Here is a 27,037-nt window from a genome sequence, read left to right on the forward strand (position 1 = left end):
AAAGTTAGAAATCAGCCCAGCTAAATTTCAGCCCTTAGGATGTTAAGTCAGTCAGTTATTGTTCAAAGAGTTGCTGAAGCATGCTTCTAGTGAGCTGAGTAAATAGGTGTGTTTTTTTATAGCTTAAAAAATGTAATACTATATAACTCAAAAACATGTTAGCATTCTAAACATACCAAAAAATAAGAAAATTTGCAAATTGTGTTTAGTTCAGAATGTTCTTGAATGGTCATTGATGGCAGTGGTTCTTTGCTGACAATGAAGAGTTCTAAAGTTTGTTAAAAAACAATTTAAAACTATTGCACTGATCCTGTCATCTATTTTTGGACATTTGTGTTGTTTCCTTAGCTTAGCTATTGTAAATAGTGCTGCTATAAACATAGGGGTGAAGGTGCCCTTTTGAATTAACGTTTCTGTGTCATTTGGGTAAATACCTAGGAGTGGAATTGCTGGATCAAGAAGATGTACATATACACAATGGGATATTACTCAGCAATCAAAAAAGATAAACACATGCAGTTTGCAGCAACATGGATGGATCTGGAAGGGATCATGCTCAGCGAAATAAGTCTGAAAGAGAAAGAAAAATACCGGATGGTCTCACTCATAGCAGGAATTTAGAAAACCTAAATAAGGGACCAGGAAAAAGACTAATTAATACAAAGTAAAAATCAAAATCAACAGGCAACTATAAACCAGAGACACACTATTGGGGTGGGGAGGGGTGGAGAGAGGAAGGACTAGGGTCAAAATAAGGGGGGGTGCAATTGTATGGGGAATATAACCAAAATGAAAATGCATACATTGTGCAAAAATGAAAAATGATGTAAGAATTATATGAAATAAAATATTTTTTAAAATTCCTTAAAAAAAACCCCAACAAACTATTGCACTGAACTAAAGACAACCAAATAGTTCTCATGCCTCTCACCCTCACCCCCCAGGCCACACACTCTTTTCCACAGATAAGAGTGGCAACAGAAGGGTGTTACTATATACAAAATCAAGACAACCTGAAGCTAAATGGATGCCCATTTCAGTGTCAGAAGGCCCAACCTTGCAGTGATGCCCTGGGCTACCTCCCCTGCAGAGGGCATCACCCCTCACAGCCTCATCACCACACAGGGCGTATGGAGAGTTTGTCTTGGTAATGTTTGTTTTTTTTTTCCACAAACTATAGATATGTATGGTTGATAACTTAGGATTCCTAGCCAATCAGTTAACCCCACTTTACAAATTAAAATAAAAGAAAACGTCTTTAAATGCTTTGCCACACCAACAGCAAAGTGCATGGAGCCTTTTCATGTGGAAAAATGTTGGGTGATTTATACAACTTTGATACAGTTTCAGGGTGCTCCAGACACCCCTGGGCCACTTCATGGAAACCACAGACAATTCCTAGAGCATTTAAAGACTAGAATATGATCATGATCCAACTGTGTGATTTAATCTAAGGAGCACAACACAAATGGCTCAGATTGAAGAGGTGTTGATTATGGTGCTCGCTTACTCTAAGGTGTTCACAGAGAGACAGAGAAACAGGTTTTCTTTACTTTCAAATTTTTAATCTTTTTTTATTGCGGTAACATTGGTTTCCAGCACTGTATGTGATATAGATTCACTCCTCTCAAATGTACATTACTACACCACCCACTACATCAAAGCACCCACAGTCCTTTATGATAGGCCATTGGCCCTCTCCCCCCTTTTGTTCCCACCCCACTTTCTCTCCCCCTTTAGCAGCCTTAATTCTGCAATAATATTTCTAGGGTTTGTTTCATTTTTCTCTATATTCCACATATGGCTGAAATCATCTAATATTTGTCTTTCTCTTTCCAACTTAATGTTGCTTAGCATAACCCCATCCATTTCAACCCATGTTATTGCAAATGACAAGAGTTCGACATCACTGATCATATGTGACAATATGTGCCAATCAGGGAAACTCACACAAGCCTTTAGTGTCCAAAGTTTTTATGGAGGTTCAATCACAAAATGCCACAAATTCTTTCAGTGTGGCACAAGGATCTATGAAATGTGAACTGAAGATAGAATAGGAGCCGATTTTTGAAGGGAAAGGAAACAACTTGGAAGAGAGAAGTTGTTTGCCAAAGGATAGGCAAAGTCACGTGCTTTGCTTCAAAGTCAATGTGCTTCGTGTTTCATATTCTACCTTTATGAGAAAAAAGAAAGCCAAATGAAAAGAGTATATCTAACTATCTATCTATCTATCTATCTATCTATCTATCTATCTATCTATCTATCTATCTCTCTATCTATCTATCTATCTCTATATCTATAGATATTTGGGCTCAACCTGGAGTTACATTATTCTGCCCAGTGCCCCATTCTATTCACAGCAGGTGACAAGCCTAAGGCATACAGCAGTAACTCATCTGCTGAGATTGTGTACTGAAGGGACAGGAAGGAGGCTGACATTTCATGGAATACCTTCTACAAGAACCAGGGCACTCACTGTGTAGGCACTTGGTGTGTGGTTTACCCTAAAAAGCTCTGAGGATTGCAGTGAAGGTGACAAGCCTGGGAGGGGTATGCAGTGAATAACTAAGATTTTTCTTCCAGTGTAAATTGACCTATGAGTGAAACCCGTTTCTCCTAGTTTCATAGTCAATGTCCTACATTGTTTTCACATCATGCGTTAAGAAAAGGCTAAGTCAGGTTAGCTATACTTTGGTAAAGCAGGTTCAGAGAAGTGTTTGGATATTTTAGAGAGCAGACACTTGATGGTTTTCTCAGCCTGGGTGCCTTTGCAGCACTCAGTCCACTCACTGGATCTCTGTGCTTGGACTCTATTTACGATTAGTTACTGTGCTATGAAGTTGACATCATCTTTCTTGACCAATATCCACAGCTGTTTGATTTCTTCAAAGCCAAAATGATTTTTAATAATGTTTTACCTCTGAGTGATGAAGAGAGATGATGGCAAATAGTGAAATACTAGTATACTTGGGAAATGCGACAAGCTACTATCTCTTACTATGGAATTGAAATTGACACCATGCAAAGAGTTAGGAATTTGGAAGCATGGATGAAAGCACAGTTCTTCAATTTCTTAATTGCTAAATTGCGTAATTTTGGAGATTATATATATATATATATAGATAGATAGATAGATAGATAGATAGATAGATAGATAGATAGATGATAGATAGATAGATATGAGAGAGAGAGCGGGAGAGAGAGAAGAGAGAAGAGAGAGACTTGTAAAAACAGGATTAACGTTGAATTTATCTACCTATAGCTCTTTCTACTGACAGTTGATAAGACATTTAGTCAGTTGTAGTAAGCATAGTATAAAATGTAAGTATTTTAAGTGTCTGAAAATTGTTGCTGTCTTGGGAGAGAATTTGGAAGTACAGAGTGGGTGTGATGAATGAACACCGTTAAGTGTAACAAGATGTGTGCATGTTCCTCCTACACACTGCTTTAGAGCATAGCCTTCTTAAAATTGGTCCACACATTTCATCCAGGAAATTTTAAAGAAAAATCAAACTTTTCCCCTAGTGCTAACACATCCTTTGAAAATGCACACACTTTTCTTTTCAAGGAGCATGCACAGGGCTCAGCAAGCACACACTCTGCCTTTGTATTGATGAGAGATGGGCCCTTCCTGTTGGGCACACTGTGCTTGGGGCATGACTTGAGCAGAGCTGGGATGTGTTGCAACCCTCACGGGCATCCTTGCACAGAACTAACTGTGGAGGGCAAAGCAGCCAGGCTATTCTGCAGGCCCTGTCTGGGCTGGTGCTGGGAGGTAGGCTGGAAATTGTCACTGGGATGGGATAAGCATTTGGGAGAAAAGGACCAAGTACACTTAAGAAAACACAAATTCCCTCTTGCATTTGGACAAGAGTACCCAGCTACTCTGGCCTCCCAGAATCTTCACACTTAACATATCTGCTCAGGAAATTGTTCATGGTTCAGACTAGGCCTGAGTAAAAGTGACGTGATGAAGAACAGGAGAAAGGATTCTGATGGACATGGTTTCCAGAAAGAGTAATACTAGTCCAAATTAGACAAGAATTCAACCAGGCAGGAGTAAGCAGGTGTTGCTAAGTAAACCCAGCCTGACAGAGAGGAGCAATGAACATAAATACCCTTATAAAGAGAAAACCCCACCTTGCAAGGTGGAAAGACTTCCAACCCAAAGGTCTTGGAATACGCCTCTAAGATTGAGTAGCTAAGAATCAAAATGGAAGCAAATAGGACTGAGAACCACAATAAAGTTCATTGTTTAGCATTCTGGTTTTGATAATGTCAAGGAAGATAAACTATATGCCAAGTATAGTGCTAAATGTGTCCATATAGTAGAGGGAGGGGTTAAGATAAACCAAGTTAAGTTCCTCTTAGTTTCTGTTCTGTTCTGTGTTGTCCCTTATAGCCTGATAGAGAGATTCCAGAATCCCAATATAGAGAGAAACTATATGCCAAATGATAGTGACATTTAGATTTTCCCATTTAGAATTTCCCACCTCCAGGTACTGCTAAGTTTGTCAGCCATGAATTAGTTACATCATATCTGAGCATCTGAAAAAGTATTGTTTGATATATGTGTTCCCTTGCCTCTTTTTTTCATGATCCACTAACTCCAGCCCCATCTCTATGGGAAAAACCGACCTAGCTACCAGTCCCCGACCCAGAGAAATGTTTTTGTACCGTCTTCACAAAGATATATTGTGTAGCCAGTAATAATATTTGGAAATCTAGAAAAGTATGATACTCTAAATGAACAAAAGCATTTTTATAATTGTGGCTGTGTAACAATACTCATGTAATCAGGAATTGAAAACTATAGAGAACTGTGCTTTCATTTCAAAACTGCTCTTACACAGCAGTTTTTCTTTCTGAATTTCATTTGATTTCTAATATGTTCATAAGATTTTTTTTATATAACACTGATGAGGCATACACAGTAGCATTACATTTTTATAATGATTGGAACTGTTCATTGTTCACAGAAGGATACTTCTCTCTGGAGACCTGCTTGTCAGGCCTGGCAGCAGAGTGACAGGAGTCTTAATTGGAACTGCCTTCCGATGGCCCATCCCCTCAGGGATAGATGTGTCACTTTACATGGAAAAAGTCCCCATCAGATTTACTTATAAACATAACTTGGTTGAACTAAGTGGTAGCACATGGAACAAATCTGGGAGAAATTTTTTTAGCGCTTCTCTTGGGAGCAGAGTTAGGACCACTCAGTGGTTTAAATACTTGAGCTGCAGAATCTTTACTTCACCTGGCAGTACCAACAGAAGCCTGGCAGGTAAAAGACCCTTGAGGCACCTGCACTGTGCCCCTAGGCTCTGTAGGGTACAGTCTAAAATCCACATGTGAGTGAAGAATATTTTGAATTGTGCAGAAGGGATCTTTTTCCCCTCACCTTAATCCTTCTCAGAGCTATGCCAGATTCTATCACTCGATTGTTGACATAGAAACAAAGGGAGTAAGTTTGAATTCATTGAGGGACTTTTTTACTTTCTTGGATATCGTTTGAAGGTCTATGTTTTTTGTCTTTGGAGAGATTTCCTTTTTATCAGTAGATTTTTTAAACAAACAAGCAAATGTGTCTGCTTGCCATTTTAGAATGAAGGTGTTGCATGTTCTCATTCATGCTTCAGAGAAAGTGTGAGCCAACTTGACAGACAAGAACCATATGCCAAACAGAATTTCTGTGATTTCCCAAGATGTCAAGTAAAATAAGCCCTTGACATGGTTTGGGGTCAAAATTCCTAATAATAGAATAGGGAACTAATCGTTTATTGTGAAAAAAAAATATGGAGAAGTGAGACTAGAAATTCAGATCCTGTCTGATCCACTAATTTTCTCAGTTGAGATCTGAGAACAACTTTACTGGGTCCAAGGCCATCTGTTCCACTTGTTTGACTAAGATGAAGTAAAGTCAGGTAGGAGAGTCTCCTACCTGCAGAACAAGACCATTTATAACTTAGAATGCCCAGTGTATGTCAGCCTTTTCTGCCTTATCTGGTCAGAATGTGTCAGGGTGCAGTTTATACTGCAGGATTTATAAAGTCATTGGGTCAGTATATCCGTGTCTAAAATGTTCCTATGTGAGAATTGGCCACACTTCTGAGGTTAGCTTTCCAATTAAAAAACTGGTCTATGGTAAAAACAAAAGCAAAAACTGGTATATAGATTTTTTTAAAAATTTCTTAAGGCTTTTACCTAATAACTTGCAAGTTTTGGGTTTCTTGATTGGCTTACAGTCACTCTTCAGACACAGAATGGCCCCAACTTTAATTCAGATTTTGAGACTGATAACACCCCACACTAACCAAGAGGTTATGAAAAGATCTGTTACAAAAATGAGGCTTTCTGGGAAAAACATAGCAGGTTGCCAGGCAGTTCCTAAACTGACTAGAGAGTATAGAGGGGTATTAACTTTAGTTTTTATTGTGTATACTGGGTGGGGTTGGAGTGGGCAGGGGCTTGCATAGTTTGAATTTTGACTAATAACCAAATCTGAGAGAAATCCTCAGACTTCCTCTTCTTTTTTCCCCAGATGTAGGGCAAGCAGGGAAGAGAGCATTGTGGGGCTTGAAATCTGTCAGCAGTCAAACATCAAACATGAGTCAGACTATTACATTATTAGTCTAGCAGTCTACTTGAGTAACAGTCACAATTTAGTCGATCTTTTTCTTTGGGACATTATTAAATTCAGTAACTCAATGAAAACATGTATCTGAACAATGTGTTTGCAGCATTTATAATCTTTCTTGTCATCATTTCTTCCAAGAGAACTCATTGTGAACTAAGGTGCTTGAGTTAAGGTACACAGACATGTCCAACTGGTAAAACAATGAGGGTCTCTGGAGATATGAGATAAAATTAGATGACAAGTTTGAGTGACCCTCTGTGTTTTAACCTTGTCTTCACTATCTAAAACTCCATTTAAATGAGCTGTATTTATTGCCCTTATTTCGTCTACTCTCCTTCCAATCCTCTCTACGTCTCTCTCCTTATACTATTGCCAGAAAAGGGAATAAAAAAGGGAAGTATTTCCTGTGTGTTCCTGATAATGGTTTTATTGTCATAAGTGGGGCAATAAACAGTCCTCTAGCTGACATCCTCCAAAGTATTCAACTTGAATAGTAGGTCAACCCACTTAGTTAATTCATGGTGGATTTTGCACTTGTTTCTCTTGAATGTTTCAACAAAAAATTCCAGCACCAATAATTTTATGATTCAGTGTCCATCTGAGATATTTCCTTTGTTAGGGAGGGTGGACAGTGACTACTCTTAAGGAACATTTCTAAGCAGAAATAATCAGAATTGTGTTATTTCTCGAGCATTGTAATTTCTGAGTGGTGGTTATATTCAGAATCACAAGTAAATCCTCACCATGTAGGTGTTCCCTCAAATAACCTCTGAAGAGAAGGAGGCTCACAGTTTATTTAGTGAAGAATCTTGATTAACTCCTTAATTTTCAAAACATTTCAGCTTATTGATGCCTTTTTAAAGTACATGAATATCTCTTCTATTCATTAAAAGAGAATGATTGGACTCTAGCCTCATCCTTTTGCTGGATAGCTGTTTCTAGAAGTTCATTTGAAAGAAATTCTGCACATTTCAGATTCTCAGAAGGTATACAGCCTGTCATTTGACTTGATGTATATCTCAGAACTTGATATTAAAAAAGTGCTTTTATTATCCTAAAATGAAATTCTTAGATAATATAATTATGCTAAACCTCAGTAAGACTTTATTAACTATATATATGAAACAAAAAGAAAGAAAGTATAATAAGAAATATATATTTCAGCATGTGCATGCAGGGAAGGGAATCTCCCAGAAGGTATAATACAGTAGTCATGTCCACACCTAGAATCACCGTGCTTGGGGCAGATGCATGCAGCGGCATTGACACAAGAACTCTCTCCTCCCCCTAGGGCATACCCTAGGGGAGGTGCTTTTCTCAAAAAGTGAGTGGCTTTTAGCAAAATTCTGAACAAAACAATTGTCTTTTCATGGTTCTTAATGTGGTAGCATTCTGGAAAATTCAGTGTTTCTTGACACAAAACAAAAAAGAAGTGTTTATGTGTAAAATCGTGTTAGTTTCTGGGCTCAGATTTTATATAAACAAGTCTTTCACTTACAGGCAAGTCCAGCAGGATATTCAGATATGGAGGATATAGGGCAGATCTCTGCGCTGTACTTCCTCCAGGGACAATGAAAAATGAAAATACCTGCACAAAGGTGGTATGCCTGTGTTGAGAACTACTGATCAGGGGGTCTAATTTTATACCTGGATGGAACTTGAAAATCAGAAAACAGAATGTTTGGGTTTTAAAGAATGTCTTCATTAACTTTTATTTTTTTATGCAATGCTCTATAAAATACACTTTTGATGGTGTTGAAAGTATCACCAAGTTAAATCAATGACATTCCATGTCTCTAGGAAAATTTCCATTAGATTTTGGGGCCTGGAGAAGCTAGGATTTACTTAGGTATTTCATCTTTTTATCCTGTGTTACACTTCCTTTTTCAGTTTTGGTGGTAGGAAGCATAGAGTCACAATTGTAACCCACTTTTAATAGTTACAAGGGCCACAACTTGTGTCTACCTATCTGCCTGTCTATCTGATTATCTATCTGTCTATCTATCTATCTATCTATCTATCTATCTATCTATCTATCTGTCTATCAAATGCTATCTTATTGTAAACCAGTTGTTTTTTCTCATTTGAATTTTTGAAATAAATTCATATAACTGGAATTACTTGATCAGGAGGAAGAACATCTTTTTTTGTGCTTGAGAATTGCCTACTGAAAGTTTTATAGTAGTAATTATTGGACAGTAAGATTTTTTAAACTTTTCCATTAAAATAGAATTCTTGAGCCCTCTGCTGGAAGCATTTAGTACTTGTATGAAGCAGTAGGATTTGGAAGTGATACAATTCTAACATAATATTTTTAGAAAGAAAACCTGATTTCAAAACTGTATGGTCTTTATGATAATATCAGGGGAAAAAACAACATTCTTTCTCTTTTCAAAACTCACCTTCCATTGAGAAAAATAGAAGCAGACAAGAATTTCTTCTTGTCTTGATTCACTATCAAATCTCCAAAGCAGGATATGGGGCAGCAGTAACGTTCATCCATTGCTACTGAGAATGCAAAATGGTACAGTCACTTTGGAAGATAGTTTGGCAGTTTGCTTTGAAGCTAAATATATTCTTATCCTATAACCCAACAATCACAATCCTTGTTATTTACCCAAAGAAGGTGAAAACTTATATCCATGCAAAATCCTGCATGTGAATGTTTATTATTCATAAGTGCCAAAACCTGGAAGCAACCAATATGTCTTCTTCAGTAGGCACACAAATAAATTACAGACAGGGCAGACAGTGGAGTATTATTTAGCACTAAAACAGAAAAGAGCTATCAAGCCACAAACAAACATAGAGGAAACTTAAGTGCATATCATTGAGTGGAAGAAGCCAATCTGAAAAGGCTACATACTGGGAGATTCCAAATATATGACATCCTGGAAAAGGCAACATTTTGAAAAGAGTAAAACCATCAGTGACTTCCAGGGGCTGGGGTAGGGAGAGATGGATATGCAGAGCACAGAGGATTTTTAGGGCAGTGAAAATACTCTGTATAATACTGTAATTGTGTGTACATGTGATTATACATTCATCTAAACCTGTATAAAAGTAACCCCTAATGTGAACTGTGAAATGTGTTAATGTTGATTCATTGACTGTAACAAATACACCCCTCTGGTGGGGGTGTTGACAATGTGGGATGCTATGCATGGGTGGGGGCAGGGAGTACATGGAATTCTCTGTGATACCTGTTCAATATGTTGTGAACCTAAAAGTGCTTTGAAAAATCAAGTCTGTTAATGAAAAAAAAAAAATTAAAAATTCAAGTAACTTTTTTTTAAAACCGTTCTTATAGGCTGGACACATATATGATAGGAAAATTTGCCTGGGGCTTATAGTTTGCAGATTACACTCACATATTTTTGTCTACTTGATGGACTAACAAGCATCACAAGATCAACATAACCCGCAAAAGGAGCTCTTGATGTTCCCTGGAAGCTGTATCCTCTTGTTTTACTCTGCTGTTGATGGCACCTCAGTCTTCCTGGTGGCCAATACCTACACTCCAATACCATGGAACAAGGAACTTGCTTGCGTTCATATCCATAGTGTCTAGAAAGGTACCTAGAATGCTATAGGTATTCAGAAAAGATATGCCAATTGATTGAGTGAATTTTTCTGCTTGTATTGTCTTCAGTGTGCTTTATAGAAATAACTTTTATCTCGTAGGGGTGAGCAATAGGGGATGGGTTTAGAAGGAGAGTTAACATATGAAATTACTTCATAAGACATCTTACATCACAGGCAGTGTGCAACCACCAGAAATAGAGGTTATTATTTATGAAGTAGATTTATTTTTTGTGGTATTTACACTAACAGTACATGTAGAAGTTCATTTTTGTACCTTATAAAACATGCCAGACATTAGTCTAAGTATTTTATCTGAGTTATCTCATTTTATCTTTATGTAAACCCTATGAAAGTGGGAGGTTGTCATCTCCCATTTTTTTATGTGATAGTGCTAAAAACAAACAATGGCTTGCCCAAGTATGTACAGTAGACCCTAGAACAATGCCTTTCTTTCTTTATAAAGCAAATGCAAGGAATTCCCCCAACACAGAATTAGATATTGGTGATGTATATTTTCATATGAAGAATTATTTCACAGTTTCTTTCAAGGAAATTAGACCTCCCAGCCAAATGCTCTTGTAGCATCCTATGCCCCCACTGTTTTGGCATTAATTATACCACATCCATTTCATTTGGCTGTTATTTCTTCTTGAGCACCCAGGAGTGATACAGCCCTCTATAAATGAACATTAGCATCAGTTCTGTTCATTCTTCCATGACCTGATATCTTCGGATATCAGTGTTTTAAAGTACTGTTTCTTCTTTGGTCATGCTAGCATTTTAAGAAACTAGCTCTGAAATGGAGAAACCCAGCTTCATTAATAAATCTCTGTGGGATGAAACCTCCTATGTTCACACTTGAAAGAGCACTGCTTATAAAAGTGAGTCTTAATAATTAATTTGGCTTTTCTTATAACTTGTAATGACCTTCATGTTTCATTATATTTAATGGTGGGGATTGCTTTTTCTGAGAAACTATCAAAATTTTGTTCTGCTTTTTCAAATAATTAGGCCATTTTTAAAGTAATGTAAGTATATATAATTTAGCTTCACACTTTGTTAAATAATATATTTTATTAATTTAAACATAATGAAGAAAACTATGTTAAAAATGAGTAGCTGACAAAACTATTTATCTTAGAGTTTTGAAACACCAGAATTATGTTAATGTGGTGGGGTGGGGCAGAGGAAAATGGGGTTTGCTCATATCATATCAAAGGACCAAAGTTTGCCTTTGGAAGAATTATTTCTCAACTTCCTTCAATGAAATTAGGCTTCCTCATTTAAGTGCTTCTATAAAACCTGTGTTCCCTGTACCTAGCATTAATTATACCATAGCATAATAATTCTATCTGACTCCTTTTCTTGTCTTTACTTAAGAACCTTGCTTCAGGTGCTTAATCCATCATGTTTCTGTATGTCGTGTCTAAAATGAGAAAGGAAGAATCAGCTTCAGTAGCACCATGTATTGATATAAACTAGAAAATCCTTCTTTACATTGCATTAATGGTAATAAATCACATTTTTGCAGGGCAACATGTAGTTTTCCTGGTGATGTAATATTTGTGACTTTATCTATTCTACGAGTTCTACATGGCATCTTAGAGAAAGCTATCTCTTTGCAACCTGCCTATAATCTTAGAAATTTTATATAAACCACATGAGGATATATTAACTGGTGAAGGAAAGTAATAGAATCTCCCAGTGATTTTCACCAGATTAGTTTTATTATTGTTTTATCTTTGAAGTTTTTAACATATTGAAAAATATTGTAAAATCAAACTTGGTTTCTTCTTTTTTCATATTTTAGTAGAATGAAAAGTTGATTACTTTTTCATAAACTGAATGTAAATTACTATATTTCAATACTTGAGGTATATATAGATATATATCTCTATTGTCTTTACTTAAGCACCTAGATATCTAGAAATTTCTTTAAGTGTACTGTGTCTGGAAGAAAGTCACTTCACCAACTTTGTAACTTAAGGAAACAACAATCAAATCACAAATTTGTTATATGTAACAGCAAACCCAAAGGCTGCCTTTATTTGGACAAGTTATTACAACTGTTAGTTGAAATATCTGCTGTGTCCTTTTATTTAACTTCTTCCATTACATTATGAGGATTAGCATGGACTGGGCTCCCTCATGTAGCTTGTGACAGCTTCTAACATTTCCCCCAGGAGCTATATTTTTCAAGCCCATAACTTTCTTCAGCAAGTAATTCTAGATGTGGTCTTCCAGGATGAACATGAAACCAGGCTAAGATTGGCCAAATAAGAAAACAGAGGAAACTGGTTCATGATCACTCCAAACTTCCTAATCCGTTTTGTGAGAAAAATAAGCCCCATACTTGTTCAAGCTACATTGTTGACACAGCCATATATCCATTTGTAATGACACATGTGTATCTTCTCAGTCCTTATAACAGTCTTTTGAGATTATTTTTATTATTCTTACATCACCCTGCCTGTGATGTAAGATGTCTTATGAAGTAATTTCATGTTAACTCTCCTTCTAAACCCATCCCCTACTGCTCACCCCTACGAGATAAATGTTATTTCTATAAAGTACATTAAAGAAACTGAAGGTAGAAAAATTCACTCAGTCAATTGGCATATCTTTTCTGAATATCTACAGTGTTCTAGGTACCTTCTAGACACTATGGATATGAACATAAGCAAGTTTCTTGTTCCATTCCAAAAACAGTCTTTTGTATTATTTTCATTGTGGAGGTGAGAACTCTAAGGCTCATAGAATTGAGTCATTTCCTCAATTTCACTTTGCCAACAAGTATAGGAGTGAGGATTTGAAGTCAGGCAGTGTAATCTAGACACCATGGACTTAGTTCATTGGATATCTGTAGTGGTTTGGAGTCCCAGGAGATCAATTCCAGCAGGAGGTTGGGGTGAAGGAAGATCTCACAAAACTTTGTATAAGAAATGGACTTAGAGATGTATTTTGAAGAATTGGACAGGATTTTGAAATATGGGGATTGAACAAATTAGGAAGAGACCTTTAAAAGTAGAGAGAAGGACATTGCCTGAGCATGGAGAACATTTGTCTTTTTGGTTTTAGCAAAGGGACCCTATATTTGCAGAAGAGGAAATACATTTTTTAAATTAGGTTGAGGTATACCTTGAATGTTTCCAAATACAGGGGATAAAGTTTGAATTGCATTTGTAAATTAGGACCTGATTTATGAAGAACTGCTGAATGCTAACCAGTAGTGCTCAAATCAAACACTTCAGCAGAATTATTTATGGACATTTCCCAAGATGACAGAGACATTAAGAGAACAGAATTTATATAATTTATTGTCCTTTTTTGATTTTCCCCCTTAAAAATAAATTTAGGTGTCAGAGAGGTGCAGAAAACACAATTTAGAAAATCTTTTTACTTTACACCTGGGCGCCACCTTGTGGATAGGAAATCCTTAGTGTGACGGTTTTGAAAAAAAACTAAATCGACGGCAGTTTCTCATAGCTCGATTTTATGGTTTGTATTCAGACTCTAAGAATCCTTTTGAAGAACTTTATGGAAAGGGTATATGTGTCTTGACTACATCATCACTTATACCATTGTATTTAATTTACTTAATGATTTGTAAGTTCACAGTTGTGCTAATTTGTCACTTTGTTATACTATACAGAAAAGAAATCTGTATATACATAATTTATAAAAAAATACAATTTATATATAAAGAAATTATAAATAAGAGGGGAAATGTGCTCATTTATTCTTATAAATAATATTAGACCACATCAAGTTACATGAGTGCTTGTAAAAGTGCTTGTGTTTCCACGTGCAGTGGTATATGTTTAGTAAAGATATTTGTTGCCTAGCTCTAACATGTTCAACCCCTTCAGATTGCTCCATCCACAAATCCAGAAGCAAGTAACTTAAAAGGCTCTTAAAGCAAGAAATCTTTGAAGAACTAAGACACACAATTTTCTGAAGATGCCAATTCACTTGTTATAGGCAGATGAAAGGGCACACTGACACTTGTCAGGGGTTTTAAAAACAGTCCCCAATAGTCAAACCAAGAAGAAAGGTAAACATATGAAGGAAAATAAAGGCAAGAAAATGAAAAATACAGAATTGATAGGGTAGACACTTGGAGATGGGGGGTAGACACTTTCTTTGCTAGGAAGAAAAGGCAGAGACGCCCCTGGATCTGTATGCTGTGTCAGTCCTCTCCCCACAAGCCCCAAGCCCAACCCGGTGAGATATGGGCACTTGCAGAGATGGCCACCTGTCATGCCCTGTGCACAATCCCACCTCAGACCCCATACTCTCCCTTCATGAGTTTCTGACCCCATGTCCTGCCAAGGATTTTGTTGGGACAAGAAGAACCAGTCTTATCGCCATTTGGCTTAGTGAATCCTTTCATTAGAGACCATGGAAATTCAACCATCTATTGTACTTACAAGTGTCTGCTTGGACTGGTGGCCAAAGGACACATTTGACTGAGTATTTTTTTAAAGATGTATTTATTTATGCATATAAGAGCTGGGGTACAGGCCAGAGGTGCAGGGGCGGGGGTGGGGGTGAGAGGATTCACCAGAGACAGAGTAGGGAGCAGAACAGGCAGATTTACTTAAATCCACTGCTGAAGGGAGCCCCGGACAAGACAGGAGAGGTCTACTGCACCACATGGGTCAGCTCTCTGGCTGGTCACAGTGGCTGCAGATAGCTTCATAGTGCTGCAACCACCAGGGAGGCCCCTTGACTGAATATTTGTGTGCTTCCTTCCAGTGTGGTAGTGGGACACATCACGGCTGAATTCTGATGTAGTAACTCTTGCTGGGTATCTTTAAAGACCTCCCCCTTCTACGGAAAGTGTGACTTGCACCCCTGTTGATCGGCCACACCACCAAGTGTCACTCTGACCACAGCCACAAGGTAGTTCTTATCCTGTCAAAATGAGTACAGAGGGGCCTCCCTGGTGGCTCAGGGGGTTAAGCACTGCACTATGAAGCAATCTGCAGCCTCTGCAGCACGAGTTCAATCCGCAGCTGGCCAGGGAGCTACCCACATGGCGCAGCAGACCTCTCCTGACTCATCTGCTGCTCCCCTCAGCAGTGTACTTCAGTCAGTCTGCCTGTTCTGTTCCCCACTTTGTCTCTGGTGAATCCTCTCACCCCCCACGGCCTGTACCCCAGCTCTTGTATGCATAAATACATAAATCTTTAAACAAATAAAAAAATAAAATGAGTACAGAGTCTCAGCATTTGGGGCAGTGGTCAGCTGTGGACTTCCCCTCAGTTCTCATACATGACCTAGCTTCCACAGACCTCAGGAGTGGCTCCACAATGAATGGTCACTTCCCCAGCTAGGATGGTCCAGTTCCCTTCTTTCAGGTTCAGCTTCCTTTATGCTGTCACCTGGAGGGCAGGTGTGAGTGGGTGTTAGGGAAGGAATTTTCCATACAGGTGGCCTAGTGAATAAGAGGCACACGTGTCCCACCTTAGATTGTCTCAGAATCGCTGTCCCTACTGGAGAAGCCCTAACTCTGCCTCCACCCAAGTGGGTGAGCGTCACTGAGGAAAGAGGCAATGCCTAGCCCAGTTGGGCTTCTTTAATGACTTTTACCTTCCCCACCACATTCTGGATCATTTGCTTTTATGCATCCCGCATTTCTTCATCTTTGTTTTTCACAAGGATGTCCACTGTTAATGCCTCTGTCTAAGCTAAGCTCCTCCAGTTTGATGAGTTAGTGGACCGTGTCAAGTCTCTAACATTAGCCCCCATCCTACCGCTCTGTGCTCCCTTCCTGTAGGTGGCCTTTGAGTGTCCCTTCTGCTTGCCTTGCTTTGAGTGCTGGGCTAGATGTTAATGGGTATATGTTTCTGAAAGGCCTAAATGTAACCAACGTATACTTTGTAGCACTCACACTTGGCTGCCTGAGTTGTCCTCCCTAAATGGGCATAGTTGAGATCCCTTCCTTATGCAGAAGGCGATTCTTTGGCCATTTCTTTTAGGCAGGTACTGGACAAATTCATTATGCTCTAAGTTGTGAGGAGATCGAGTCTTTATTTGCATTCATGCCCAAGCACAAATTCTCTGGAAAAATATATTAGAACAGCCACTCATCAAAGATCAACAGTGCTGAATTTAGAAGACCCATACAAGTGGGGTTTGCAAATGCTGATTCTGTTTCTATAAGTGAGACCCAGCCCTCCTGTTAGTCATTTTTCTTTTTCCGCTCCCCAAACCACACCCTTTAAAAGCACTAAGGAATTTGATGTACTAAAGCATCTTTTAGAATTTATGTGGTAATGAGAGAAGAAAAGATCCCTATAGCACACACACACATACACACACACACACACACAAAAAAAAAAAAAACCCAACAACAAGAAACAAAGATAAAACAATTCTGGCATGGGTTTCTCATGTGATGGTTTAGCGAAGTGAGTCTGCTGGATAGATGTGCCACACATGCTGTAGAATATTCATCTTGTCGCTCTATGATATCCGTCTTTGTGTTTGGCATGACCGAGCCTTGGAGGTTATCATGAATGCCAGTTGTGTGAAATGAGCACAACTGACAGGATTTAAAGGCTAAATCTAACCTTTCTAATCCATCTATTCCCCATCCTGTGCCTTAGGCCATGCCTCTTCTGCTAGAATATACTACATCCTTGCTCCTGAGATGGGAGCTACAATAATTTCCTGAATGTCAATCAAAGCGTCCCTCCATGAGGAGTTGGAGAAATTCAACTTTCTCTTGCTGACTAGTGGAAAGGAGCTATAAATAATTTTCAGAATCAGTTGAGTGTTTGGTGTTTTTGTTACATGTGCTTAACATTTTCACTCCTTTACTAACTCAGAAATATAATTTATAGCCTTCTCCTCTTATGTTAGGTTATATTTTCTCTTACTATTCTAAATATAAAATATACCTAAATCAATTCATCAATAATTTATTATAAAATAATGTTGAATGACAGCTATGTGCTGGTTATCTTCTAAGTGCTAGCGAATGAGGAAGTTAGGAAATGGGTACAGGTGGTCAGTTAGGAACAGGGCGCCCCAAGCACAGGTGTCCTAAGATCATTTTTCAGTCTAAATAAGGGAGAATCAGTAGGAGCCAGGAGGGTGTCCCCTAAACCCAGGTGTCCCAACTCTATTTGTTAAACTGATCGAGCACAGTTGATTAGAACCAGGAGGGTGCCCCTTATACCCAGGAGCTGTTAGTTTATATATCAAACTGATTGAGAAACAGTAGGTTGGAGTCAGGATGCCCCCAACCCAATTAAAAATGGAATGTTCGGAATGTTCAGAATATGAACACAGTAACAGACCAAAGCTTGGTCTGCGAGGACAAGCCAGGTAACATAGGACTCATTGGGCTTCAGTAACCTAGGAGACCCTACAGGCCACAACCAATCAGGATTGAGTCACTGAGCTTCAGCAAGAACAGTGAAATTCAAGTTATCTGCAAACTCTTCCCCATTTGATAGTTCTTTAGGACATTTAAAAACTACACCGGGAAGCCACTGAGATAAGATTAAAATATAATGTTTCCCGGGTCATATTTAAAATCAAATTGCTTTACCTACCTTTTCTATAGCTTAGTTATAAAATCAAACAGATGTGTAACTTTATTTGTTGGAGGTAACATTGATTTACAACACTGCATATAATTCAGAGGCAAAGGTTCACAGCTTTTAGATGTAAGTTACCACACCACATTCACCACCAAGGTCCTCCACTGGAGTCGATTGGGCCCCTCCCTCCTCTGTTCTCCATCTCTCTCCCCACCCTCTGGTATTGTCAATTTTATAGTCAGATTTCTATGGTTTGCTTTTGGTTTATTTTTGTCTGATCCTTTGTTTTGTTTCTCTATATTCCACATATGAGTGACACCATCTGATAGTTGTCTTTCTCCTTCTGACTTATTTTTCTTAGCATTATCCCCTACAGTTCCTTGCATATTATTACAAGTTCCAATCAGCAAAAGACACACAAGACACCAATAGCCAAACCCCCATTTCTTGCCCTCTACACCTATATAAGCCCCTACTCCTTGCCACCTCAGTGACTACCCACTAGGGACCCTCTCTGTTCAGAGAGCTGTCCTGTGCTTCCTCTTATCTATCAATAAATTTCTTGCTTTGCTTTCTCTCATCTCGACATTGGATTCTTTCCTCAAGTTCTTTCCCTCGCTGAGATAAGCACCAAGAGAGCCCCCAGGGGTTCAATTTGAACTGTTCACTGGATATCCACATGGCAATAATGAACAGGCAGTTGAATACAAGTGACAGGAGTTTAAGGTGAGATTGGGACTGGAGAAACATATTCAAGTATCATTAGTGTAGATAATTTTAAAGACACCGTATTACATGACAGCCTCCATGCAGTGAGAGGGAAGAGAGGATAAAAGAGGTCTGAGGACTGAATTCCAGATATTTCCAAACTTTGAGGTTGGGAAGAACGTGGCAAAGAGGAGTGGCTACTAAAATAGAAAAAACTAAGAGACCAATGTTGTCCCAGAAGCGAGGGAAGAAATTGTCTGAGGAAGAGCCATCAATTTTGCTATCTGCTTCAGCTCAAGTAAGAGTAAGTATTGAGAAATGACCATTGGATTTGACCCTGGGATTTGGAAATCACTGGTGACCTTAACAAGAACACTTTTGGAGGAACAATGAATGGGAACAAAACTGGGCTTGTTCTTGTATGCATAAATAAATAAACCTTTAAAAAAAAAACTGGACAAGTGTGGGTTCAAGAGGGAACAGAGAGACGAAACGGCAGCATTGTGTATGGACAACTTTCCTGAGGAACTCTGTTGTGAAAGGGAGCATGAGAGAGCTGTAAGATCAAGGGAGGAGTCGTTATTACTTAAGATAGAGATAAAAGGGTATATGTGTATGCTGATGGGAATTTTCCAACCTCTAGAGAACATGATAATGATATAAGAAGAGAGGGACTACTGCAAGCAGAAGTGGGTTGGGATCTGGTATACCGGTGGTGTGCTAAAGCAAACAAAATGTGCTGATACAGATATGGGGAGGTGAACTGGTAGGTTTGGTAGGGGGAGCCTTGGGAAGAGTAAGGGAAAAGGAAGGTGGAGACTTGAGGAGAAAGGAGGTGTGAGCAGCATTGGAGTAGAAGAGTGAATTGACCATATCAGTGTTTTTCACGCTTCCCTGTGCTTCAGAACCACCATGGGGGCTTATTTAAACACCCATTGCTGGTTTCACCCTGAAAGTTTCTGATGTAGTTAGGTCTGGGGAGATACCCAAGAATCTGCAATTTTCACAAGTCCCCAGGGGATGCTGGCGTTTTGGTCCAGAGACGAGACTGTGGGAACTCTGGTCTGAGGAAGTGTGTTAGGATGGTAGCGGCAGCTTTAAGGGCCTTTTTGTGCCTTGTAGTTGTGCATGTAAAGTGAACTTCATTAGCACAGTTGTGTTTTTCTGTAGTCCTCTTCAGCAGCTCAAGAACTGGCAATAGAAAGCACAAAGTTGAACTGAGCCAGAAAAATATTGGTATCACCAGTATATTTGAGAAGCTGAAAATATTCTTTCTCCATCTTTTATTTGAAATAGAAAAGAGTATAGAATCTGAAATTAGGAGGAGAAAAATGAGTTTGTGGTTGAAATTCACTGTTATAGGACTTAGAAGTAAAATGGAGGAATATTCATCTCGGGCCTCATTTTGCAAGGGAAACACATGCTCCTTTTCCCTAAAGTGCCTGTTAACCACACCGTTTCTGTGATTTACTGAAGAACAAAATATTGAAAAACCAAAATTCGGTTATTTTGTATTTTATAAGATTACATCGATTACAAGCTGAATTTTATACTTATATTGTTCCTTCGGAATGTTCACATCCTCCTACAAAAATGAGTGTGACTAAGAGTCCTACATGCAGGGCATGAGCATTGGAAATGAAAACTCACCTGCGAGAGTAAGGACCACAGCTCACTAATCATAATAGAATAAAGAACTGACATTCATAATAAGGAACCACATAAGGCCTCCCTGGCGCAGGCACTTGAGCGCTGCACTGTGAAGCTGTCCTCAGTCTCTGCAATGCAGGTTCGATGCCGGCTGGCAAGAATCCCACATGGCGAAGCAGACCTCTCCTGTCTCACCCTCTGCTCCCCTCAGCAGTGTATTCCTTCAGTCAGCCTGTTCTGTCCCCCGCTTTGTCTCCAGTGAATCCTCTCACCCTCCCGCACATCTGGCCTGTAACCTAGTTCTTGTATAAAAATAAATAAATCTCTTTTTTTTTTTAAAGGAACCACATAAATGCAGACATAGTATATTAAGTATGAGTATAAAAATAGTATATATATTAAGCAAGCATTATATGCATTTGTAAAGTAACTGATAGTTTTCTTTTTATTAAAAAAACAGATTTTGTTGGAGCCAGGCGTGATCCAGGATGTGTTAGCAGCTGGCAGTCACCTACAGTTGTTGGAACTTCTCAATTTATGTTCCCACTATCTCATCCAGGTATGTGAGCTTTGCCCCACGGATGCATTCTTCCTATTCCCTTTCCCTGCTGTCATAAGCTGTACCCCACCAGCAGCAGGTAAAACTAGTGCTTCCCAGGATGTGGCTCATGGTGACTGATTTTCTCCAGCACACGAGCTGAGAGGCTTCTGCATTTCTCAACTCCTATCACAGAACTCTGAGCCTTTCCTTCACCCTCTCTGTCTACCCCCTGTTCCCACTACCTTCAGGCAGCAGAGTGACTCAGCAACCTTGCACAGGGGTCACTGCAGCTGCCCAGGGAGATGATGTAGAAAGGATCCTGATTTGAAGCAAAAGTGTTTGATTGCAAAATCACCACCAACATGAAAAGTGGGACAGTCTTTTCAGATTTCAGTAACAATAACTTGTGTATCACGAAGTCATGTGTAATAATTTCCATGTGAACTTTCCAGGCAATGAATTCTGAAAAAATTGTAAGTGATCTATGCTTTTCTCCAATTTGCTGAGGTGGTAAGCAAAGGCTTTGAGATGGAGAGTGAGAGGAGACTGCTACCCACTGACCACCTCCTGTACATTCCTCCAATCCTCTAACAACTTTGCATATTTTCATAGGTGAAAAATCAGATTTGAAATGTACCGGGCTTGCCCGAGGTTATAAAGCTAGTGAGTGGGTCAACATTTCCAATTCCAAAGACCACTATTTCTTGTTGGATGAAACACCTTTGGTTAGACAGTAAGAGGTAGAACATCTCAGGCAGACAGCTGAGTCTCTTTTATATTTTACAGAGTTAAGTACTAATCTCCTCTATTGGAATTCTCTCATTTTCTCCACTGGTAAGAAGTTTACTTGCATTTCTTACATTATAATAGTGAAAATGAATTTTTTAAGTGATAAAGCCACACAATTTAATTCTACTATCATTGAATTGACATATGACACTATGTCATATGACACTAGTAAGTAGAAATATCCCGTTTGTTTTCACCCAATTACTTTCTTTTCCTCCTAATCATTTTCTCTAATTCTAAATATGGCCTTTGTCCTTGAATTCTGCTGCCCACACCCAAAAAAAAGCAAAGCTTTTTCCCATATATCATCTTATTTAATCTTCCCCAGCAACCTTGGGAAATAGGAACCAGTGCTTCCCAGGGAGATAGTGTGAGGAATGTCAGCCTTGCTCACCTAAGGAACAATTCAAATAGAGTATATGAAAGTTTTATCATTATTTCAGCACATTTAATCTAACAGTAAATGTTTAACTATTTTGATCTTATTTTCCTTTCTTTTCCCCTCAATATTGTTGGGTGGTCTGGGAGAACTGTTTTTAATCCCTTTTTGTGAGTAGCAAATGGGAATAACATAGAAAGGTTACAAGATTTCAAAGGTCTATGTTTGACTTCTGAAATTGAAATTACTTGTATCTGACATTTCTACATCAAATATTGCAACCTGAGCTTTCAGCATCATTACCTAATTCACTTTTTTCTGTGGCAGGTTGACAAAAGTTAAGTTACGGTGCTAATTATGATGCACATTAAAATAGTGCATAATAATTTTCTTATAAATGCAAATTCAGGATGAACATTGGACGTTCAAAGGTATTTTCTCACCCCATCAGATGAATTTGTTGAGATACCAAGTGACTGTGCATTTTTAAATTTAACTCTTGAAATCCATTCGTTTGCTGAGGAAAAGGAGTAGCTTGCTTATAGATATATTTTATGGATAGTTAATTTATTAACAGGCTGCTTGAGCAGTGGTTGAAATTTTCACTTTCTTTCCACCACTATGTTTTCATTTCATTCTGTCATGTAACTTTAATTTGCTGTATTATTTGTGATGTTGCAAGATGTCCAAATTCTAGGAGGAAACTTTGACTATAAGAGAACCAAAACCATGTGTATGTAGAAACATTATGTTAGTCCTTTAAAAACTCATACTTGCTGCAGCCTGAGTTCGATCCCTGGCCAGGATGCTGACCCACATATGGCTGAGCAGACCTCTCCTGTCTCACTTGCTTCTCCCCTTAGCAGTGTATTTCAGTATATCCACCTGTTCTGTTCCCCACTCTGACTCTAGTGAATTTTCTCATCCCATCCTCCCACCTCTGGCCTACACCCTAGTTCTTCTCTGCATAAATAAGTAAATCTTAAAAACACACAACACACATACCTTTCTTTTAGAATTATAAAATTATCAGACTGGATCAGCTAGCTTTTGTATTTTGACACGGTCTTACAACAATACCTATTTGCAATTTTTTGATACAATTGCTCAGTTGATCTTTACTATCAATGGGATCACATTATAAAAAACAGTATTTTGTTAAAATGAAAAATCTTTTCTCTAGTACTTAAAATGCACATGGAAATTCTGCCCCATCGATTTAAAGTAATACAGTTTCCATGCTTGTTCAATACTTTGTCCAACTAGGCGTTTGTGAATCCATTCTCCTTGCTAGGATGTCTGGTATTTAGTTGTTCTCAAATACCATTATTTCTTGGGTTCTCTTCCAGAGGTGTGAAGACTTCTGCTCTAATACCTCCTGTCGTTCTCCAGTGCTCATGAAAAGTCATGAACCCCTCGGCGACTCTCACTGAGACTCCCCTAAACCTCCATGAGTTTCGCCACTATTAGGACTTGAAGTCTCTTTATACAATCAAATACTGTTGCTCCCGCAAAGTGAAATGATTCTTTGAGGTCACAACATGGGCTCCTTTCCCTTGCTTTCCCTCTGGCAGGAAACCTCAGGAGCAGTGTTGCTCTACAAGGATGAGGACAGTCTCTGAGTAAGTCTTCTAGGCTGTGAGACCGTCACCTTATTGATTTCTGTCCCAGGTCCTCTCACGGCCTGTCCTTAAGAACACACAGGTTCTCAGTGCATGTTTGTGGAATAAGCAGGGATCCTGGACAATGAAATGGATGCTTACAGGCAGGGCACTGGCAGTGGCTACAGCAACAGCCCCTCATCCCAAGATAGGGATTTAGCAACAACTGCTCAAGTGTGTATCCTTTCTCACACTCTCTGTGGCGAAATTCCACAGTCGTATGTAGCCTGTCGTGTTAGTGTATTGTTAATAAGCATGGCCGATCAGACTTTTACCAGCTAGTTGAGATCCAGTTCCAAATAAAATGTGTTTCTTTCCCTTTTTTTCCTTCTGTTTTTCTTCCATGTCCACTGTGCTTTAAAAAAAAATCATAAGAAAGATGCACCAGTTCATTAAAGGGTAATTGTCTTTAAAATAGGTCCAGTAAAACATGAAAATTATCTTTCTTTCAGAGTATACATGTTTTCATATATGCCATGTACTAGTTTAAATATTATGAAGGAGACTCTGCAGACCATCCTCAGGAGTGACAGGCTACAGATGTTGAGGTTTCAGTGTGTCTACTGGTTTACTGTATCCCTCGCATAAACATAAGCTTTTGAATCGTGTTTGTTTTCCCAAGCTCTGATTTCCCCTTTTTATAGATTAACTTCTGACATCTCCACTGAAATCCAGACTCAGTCTTAGGCACTTTCTTCCCCACCATGTCCAATCAGTTACCCAATTGGGTTGATTCTACCTCCCCCAAATACTTCAAACCTAATCCTTCTCTCTGCCACTATTTTTCTTGCCCTCTCTGACCTCTCACCTTTTTGGTTCTAGGTTATAATGGCTTCATAATATCTTCCTGAGAATTCTGCTGTTTTCTAGCCTCTGTCCATGTCAAACAACAGTCCCTAGAGCCATCATTATTTTTCTGGAAGAGAACCACTGAGGGCCTGTCAGTCACTGAGGGTTTTGAACAACAATTCCCATTTCCCCTCTGCTAAGTTACCCAATAGGCAGGTGACTTTTTTTTTTTACAGTTGGAAAAACTTAAATTCAGTATTGATCTGGCTTTGAAAACCTCCGCCAGCTCATGATGACCATTCAGGATCATCGTTTCATCTACAAAAATCCTTAACCTCATTTCCAAGGCAGGAGCCTTTTCTCACCAGCCTGGTCTCCAGTCCTCATGCCTTTTTTGACCTAACATTGTCCTTTCTTGTTGGGGCTTGCCATTATGGCAAAACACTAGGGGTGGAGAACCTTGGTGGCAGAGAGAGACTTTTCAGGCTGCTTCAGATTGTACCATAGACAGGAGTAAAGAAAACACACACACACACACACACACACACACACCCTCTCTCCTGAAAGTGATGCCTAGGAGGCCCAGGCTTTGCTGAAAATATCTTTTTTGTCATTATTGTTCAAAAAAAAAAAAACATTTGTACATTTTTTAATCACCTCCCCCAAATAGCAAATAGTATATCCTCTTGTTGATGATGAAGAAGTGTTCTTTTCATTCAGGTATCAGCCTTTATTATGAAATATAACCTAAGCACAGTGATTAAAAAAGTCATCACAGAGCCTTTTTGAATAAGACCAGTAAAGTGGTGAATAATCCTTTTTGATAGTATACATTTTGTATCTGTTCCTAGGCAGCAGGTGGCAGTGTGAGTCCACCAGAGTTCAGTAGTTAATTTAAAGCTAAAATAAGAAAAAATGAAAAGAAAAATTATTTATTTTGCTACATATTAGTCTTCTGACCTAATCAGTAAAAAAGTCATTATTCACACCACACTGGGCAATATGTATTGTAATTTTTAACAAATAATAGGAAACTGTTAATGTGTTCACAGGAAATACAGTTTTGTCTTGGGCTGCTGTGGTCATTTATCACTGCACTTTGTGAAATCACTCATTTGTTCTAATTTGAATGTAAATGACTCTAAGGTTTTACAAATAAGGTGACAGACTCACATAAATGTAATTGCAGGGTTCATCTCCCTCTTTTTATATATCACTCATTAGGTTATGAATTAAATACATCGTATTAAACCAGGGGCATGTCCAATGATGATATTGTAATGGCAAATTACTCTATGCTATTAGAGGTGTATTTTTTATTCATGGACATTAATTTGTCATTAAGCGGCATTAGTTTAGCACTTTTATGTGAAAGACGTGACCTGAAAGAGGAGACATGCTGCTGTGATGGGAGAGGAACGGGACACGAGGGCTCTAGGTAAAACATTTTATCACTGGTAGCAAACAGAGCAGGGGATTTGTTTCTCTTTTTTTCCCCCATTGGTTTTATTTTCTGCTTTTACAATTATAGAAGATCGTTTACCCAGATTGAAGGTGGTATTCTATTTACAGTGTGCACATTGGGATGATCTAGTAAAGCAAAGCCAGAATTCTTATCATTAATCATTCAGAAGCCATGAATGAACTTAAAGGAAAAGGAAGAAGAGGTGGCTTTTTTGCCTCTGTGAAGATGCTTATGTCGCATCCCTCATCTTCATTTAGTTTCACACTACGTGGACCTCGATGAGAATTAGTCGTTCTCTCTCTTCGCTGAAGGCACAAAGGTTTAAAGAATGTTGGTTATTCTCTCCTGAGGGTATTAGGAAGAAATCTGGGTATTCTGTTATTTTTGCAATTTTGATGTTCTTTTGCTAAGAAAACATGGCAATTTTGATGTTCTTTTGCTAAGAAAACATTTTTCCACTTTTAACTTTGAGCTGCATTGAAAGTATCTTCACAGAAACTGAAAGTAAAGGACTGCTGTTTTGCATCAATTTTCTCATGGGTTAATGTGGTTGGAAATGTCTTGCAGGCCCCAGTTACTGTGGGGCTCTTGGCAGGCACCATGTCTTACAAGTCTTTATTATTTCGTATCCCCTCCTTCCCTTCACATTGCATGAGCTCAGTATGTGTACTAGTCAGCTTGCGCTGCTGTAACATAATACTCAAGGCAGTGATTTAAACAACAGAAATTTGTCCATCACAGTTCTGTCACAGGGACTGGAAGTCTTAGAGCAACATGCCAGTGTTTTTGGACTCTGGTGAGGGCTCTCTTTCTGGCTTATAGGCAGATGCCTTTTTGCTGTGTTGTCACATAGGCAGGGAGTTGGGGGATGAAAGAGAGAGAGACAGAGAAAGAGGGTAGAGCTTCAATATATAAATTTTGGGAAGACAGGGGTCAGTCCATACCAGTTTATATATGCAGGGAATGAAAGCTATATCCCTTCAGCATTTTTTCCCGCTTTTTAAATATTGACATGTTAAACTATAGGAAGAAAAATAGAATAAGAAATCAGTCTTCCATTAATTTTGCACATTAAATGTATTTTTTAGTTGAAAACACTTTCTTTGGGGCTTGCATTTGGCACTATGAATTGTGTATATTTTACAATGTGTAATAGATGATCATGTTTAAACTAAGTAATACTACAATGACTTATAGGAGGTTATCTCTTCCAAACAATGTATTATTATAAATTTAATTATTAAATTAACAATATCTCCTAAATACATAATATATAG

The 27,037-nt window shown here is 38.6% G+C and overlaps 1 protein-coding gene across 10 annotated transcripts in view; it reads left to right on the forward strand.

Moving 5' to 3' along the window:
• Positions 1 to 27,037, forward strand: part of KLHL32 (kelch like family member 32) — a 178,152-nt gene that overhangs the window by 75,713 nt on the left and 75,402 nt on the right. For 8 of the 10 annotated variants that reach the window (XM_037520130.2, XM_054699040.1, XM_054699041.1 and 5 more), the window contains one exon: positions 20,597 to 20,695. In XM_037520130.2, coding sequence (XP_037376027.1) covers positions 20,597 to 20,695 — 99 coding nt within the window. Of the gene's footprint in view, positions 1 to 18,685; positions 18,791 to 20,596; positions 20,696 to 27,037 lie in introns of those variants that run through there. The other 2 variants (XM_037520134.2, XM_054699042.1) reach the window with 2 other exon arrangements.

This window comes from Talpa occidentalis, unplaced genomic scaffold (genome assembly GCF_014898055.3).
Source record: "Talpa occidentalis isolate TD23 unplaced genomic scaffold, MPIMG_talOcc4v2.1 talOcc4.2, whole genome shotgun sequence".
Lineage (NCBI taxonomy): Eukaryota > Metazoa > Chordata > Mammalia > Eulipotyphla > Talpidae > Talpa > Talpa occidentalis.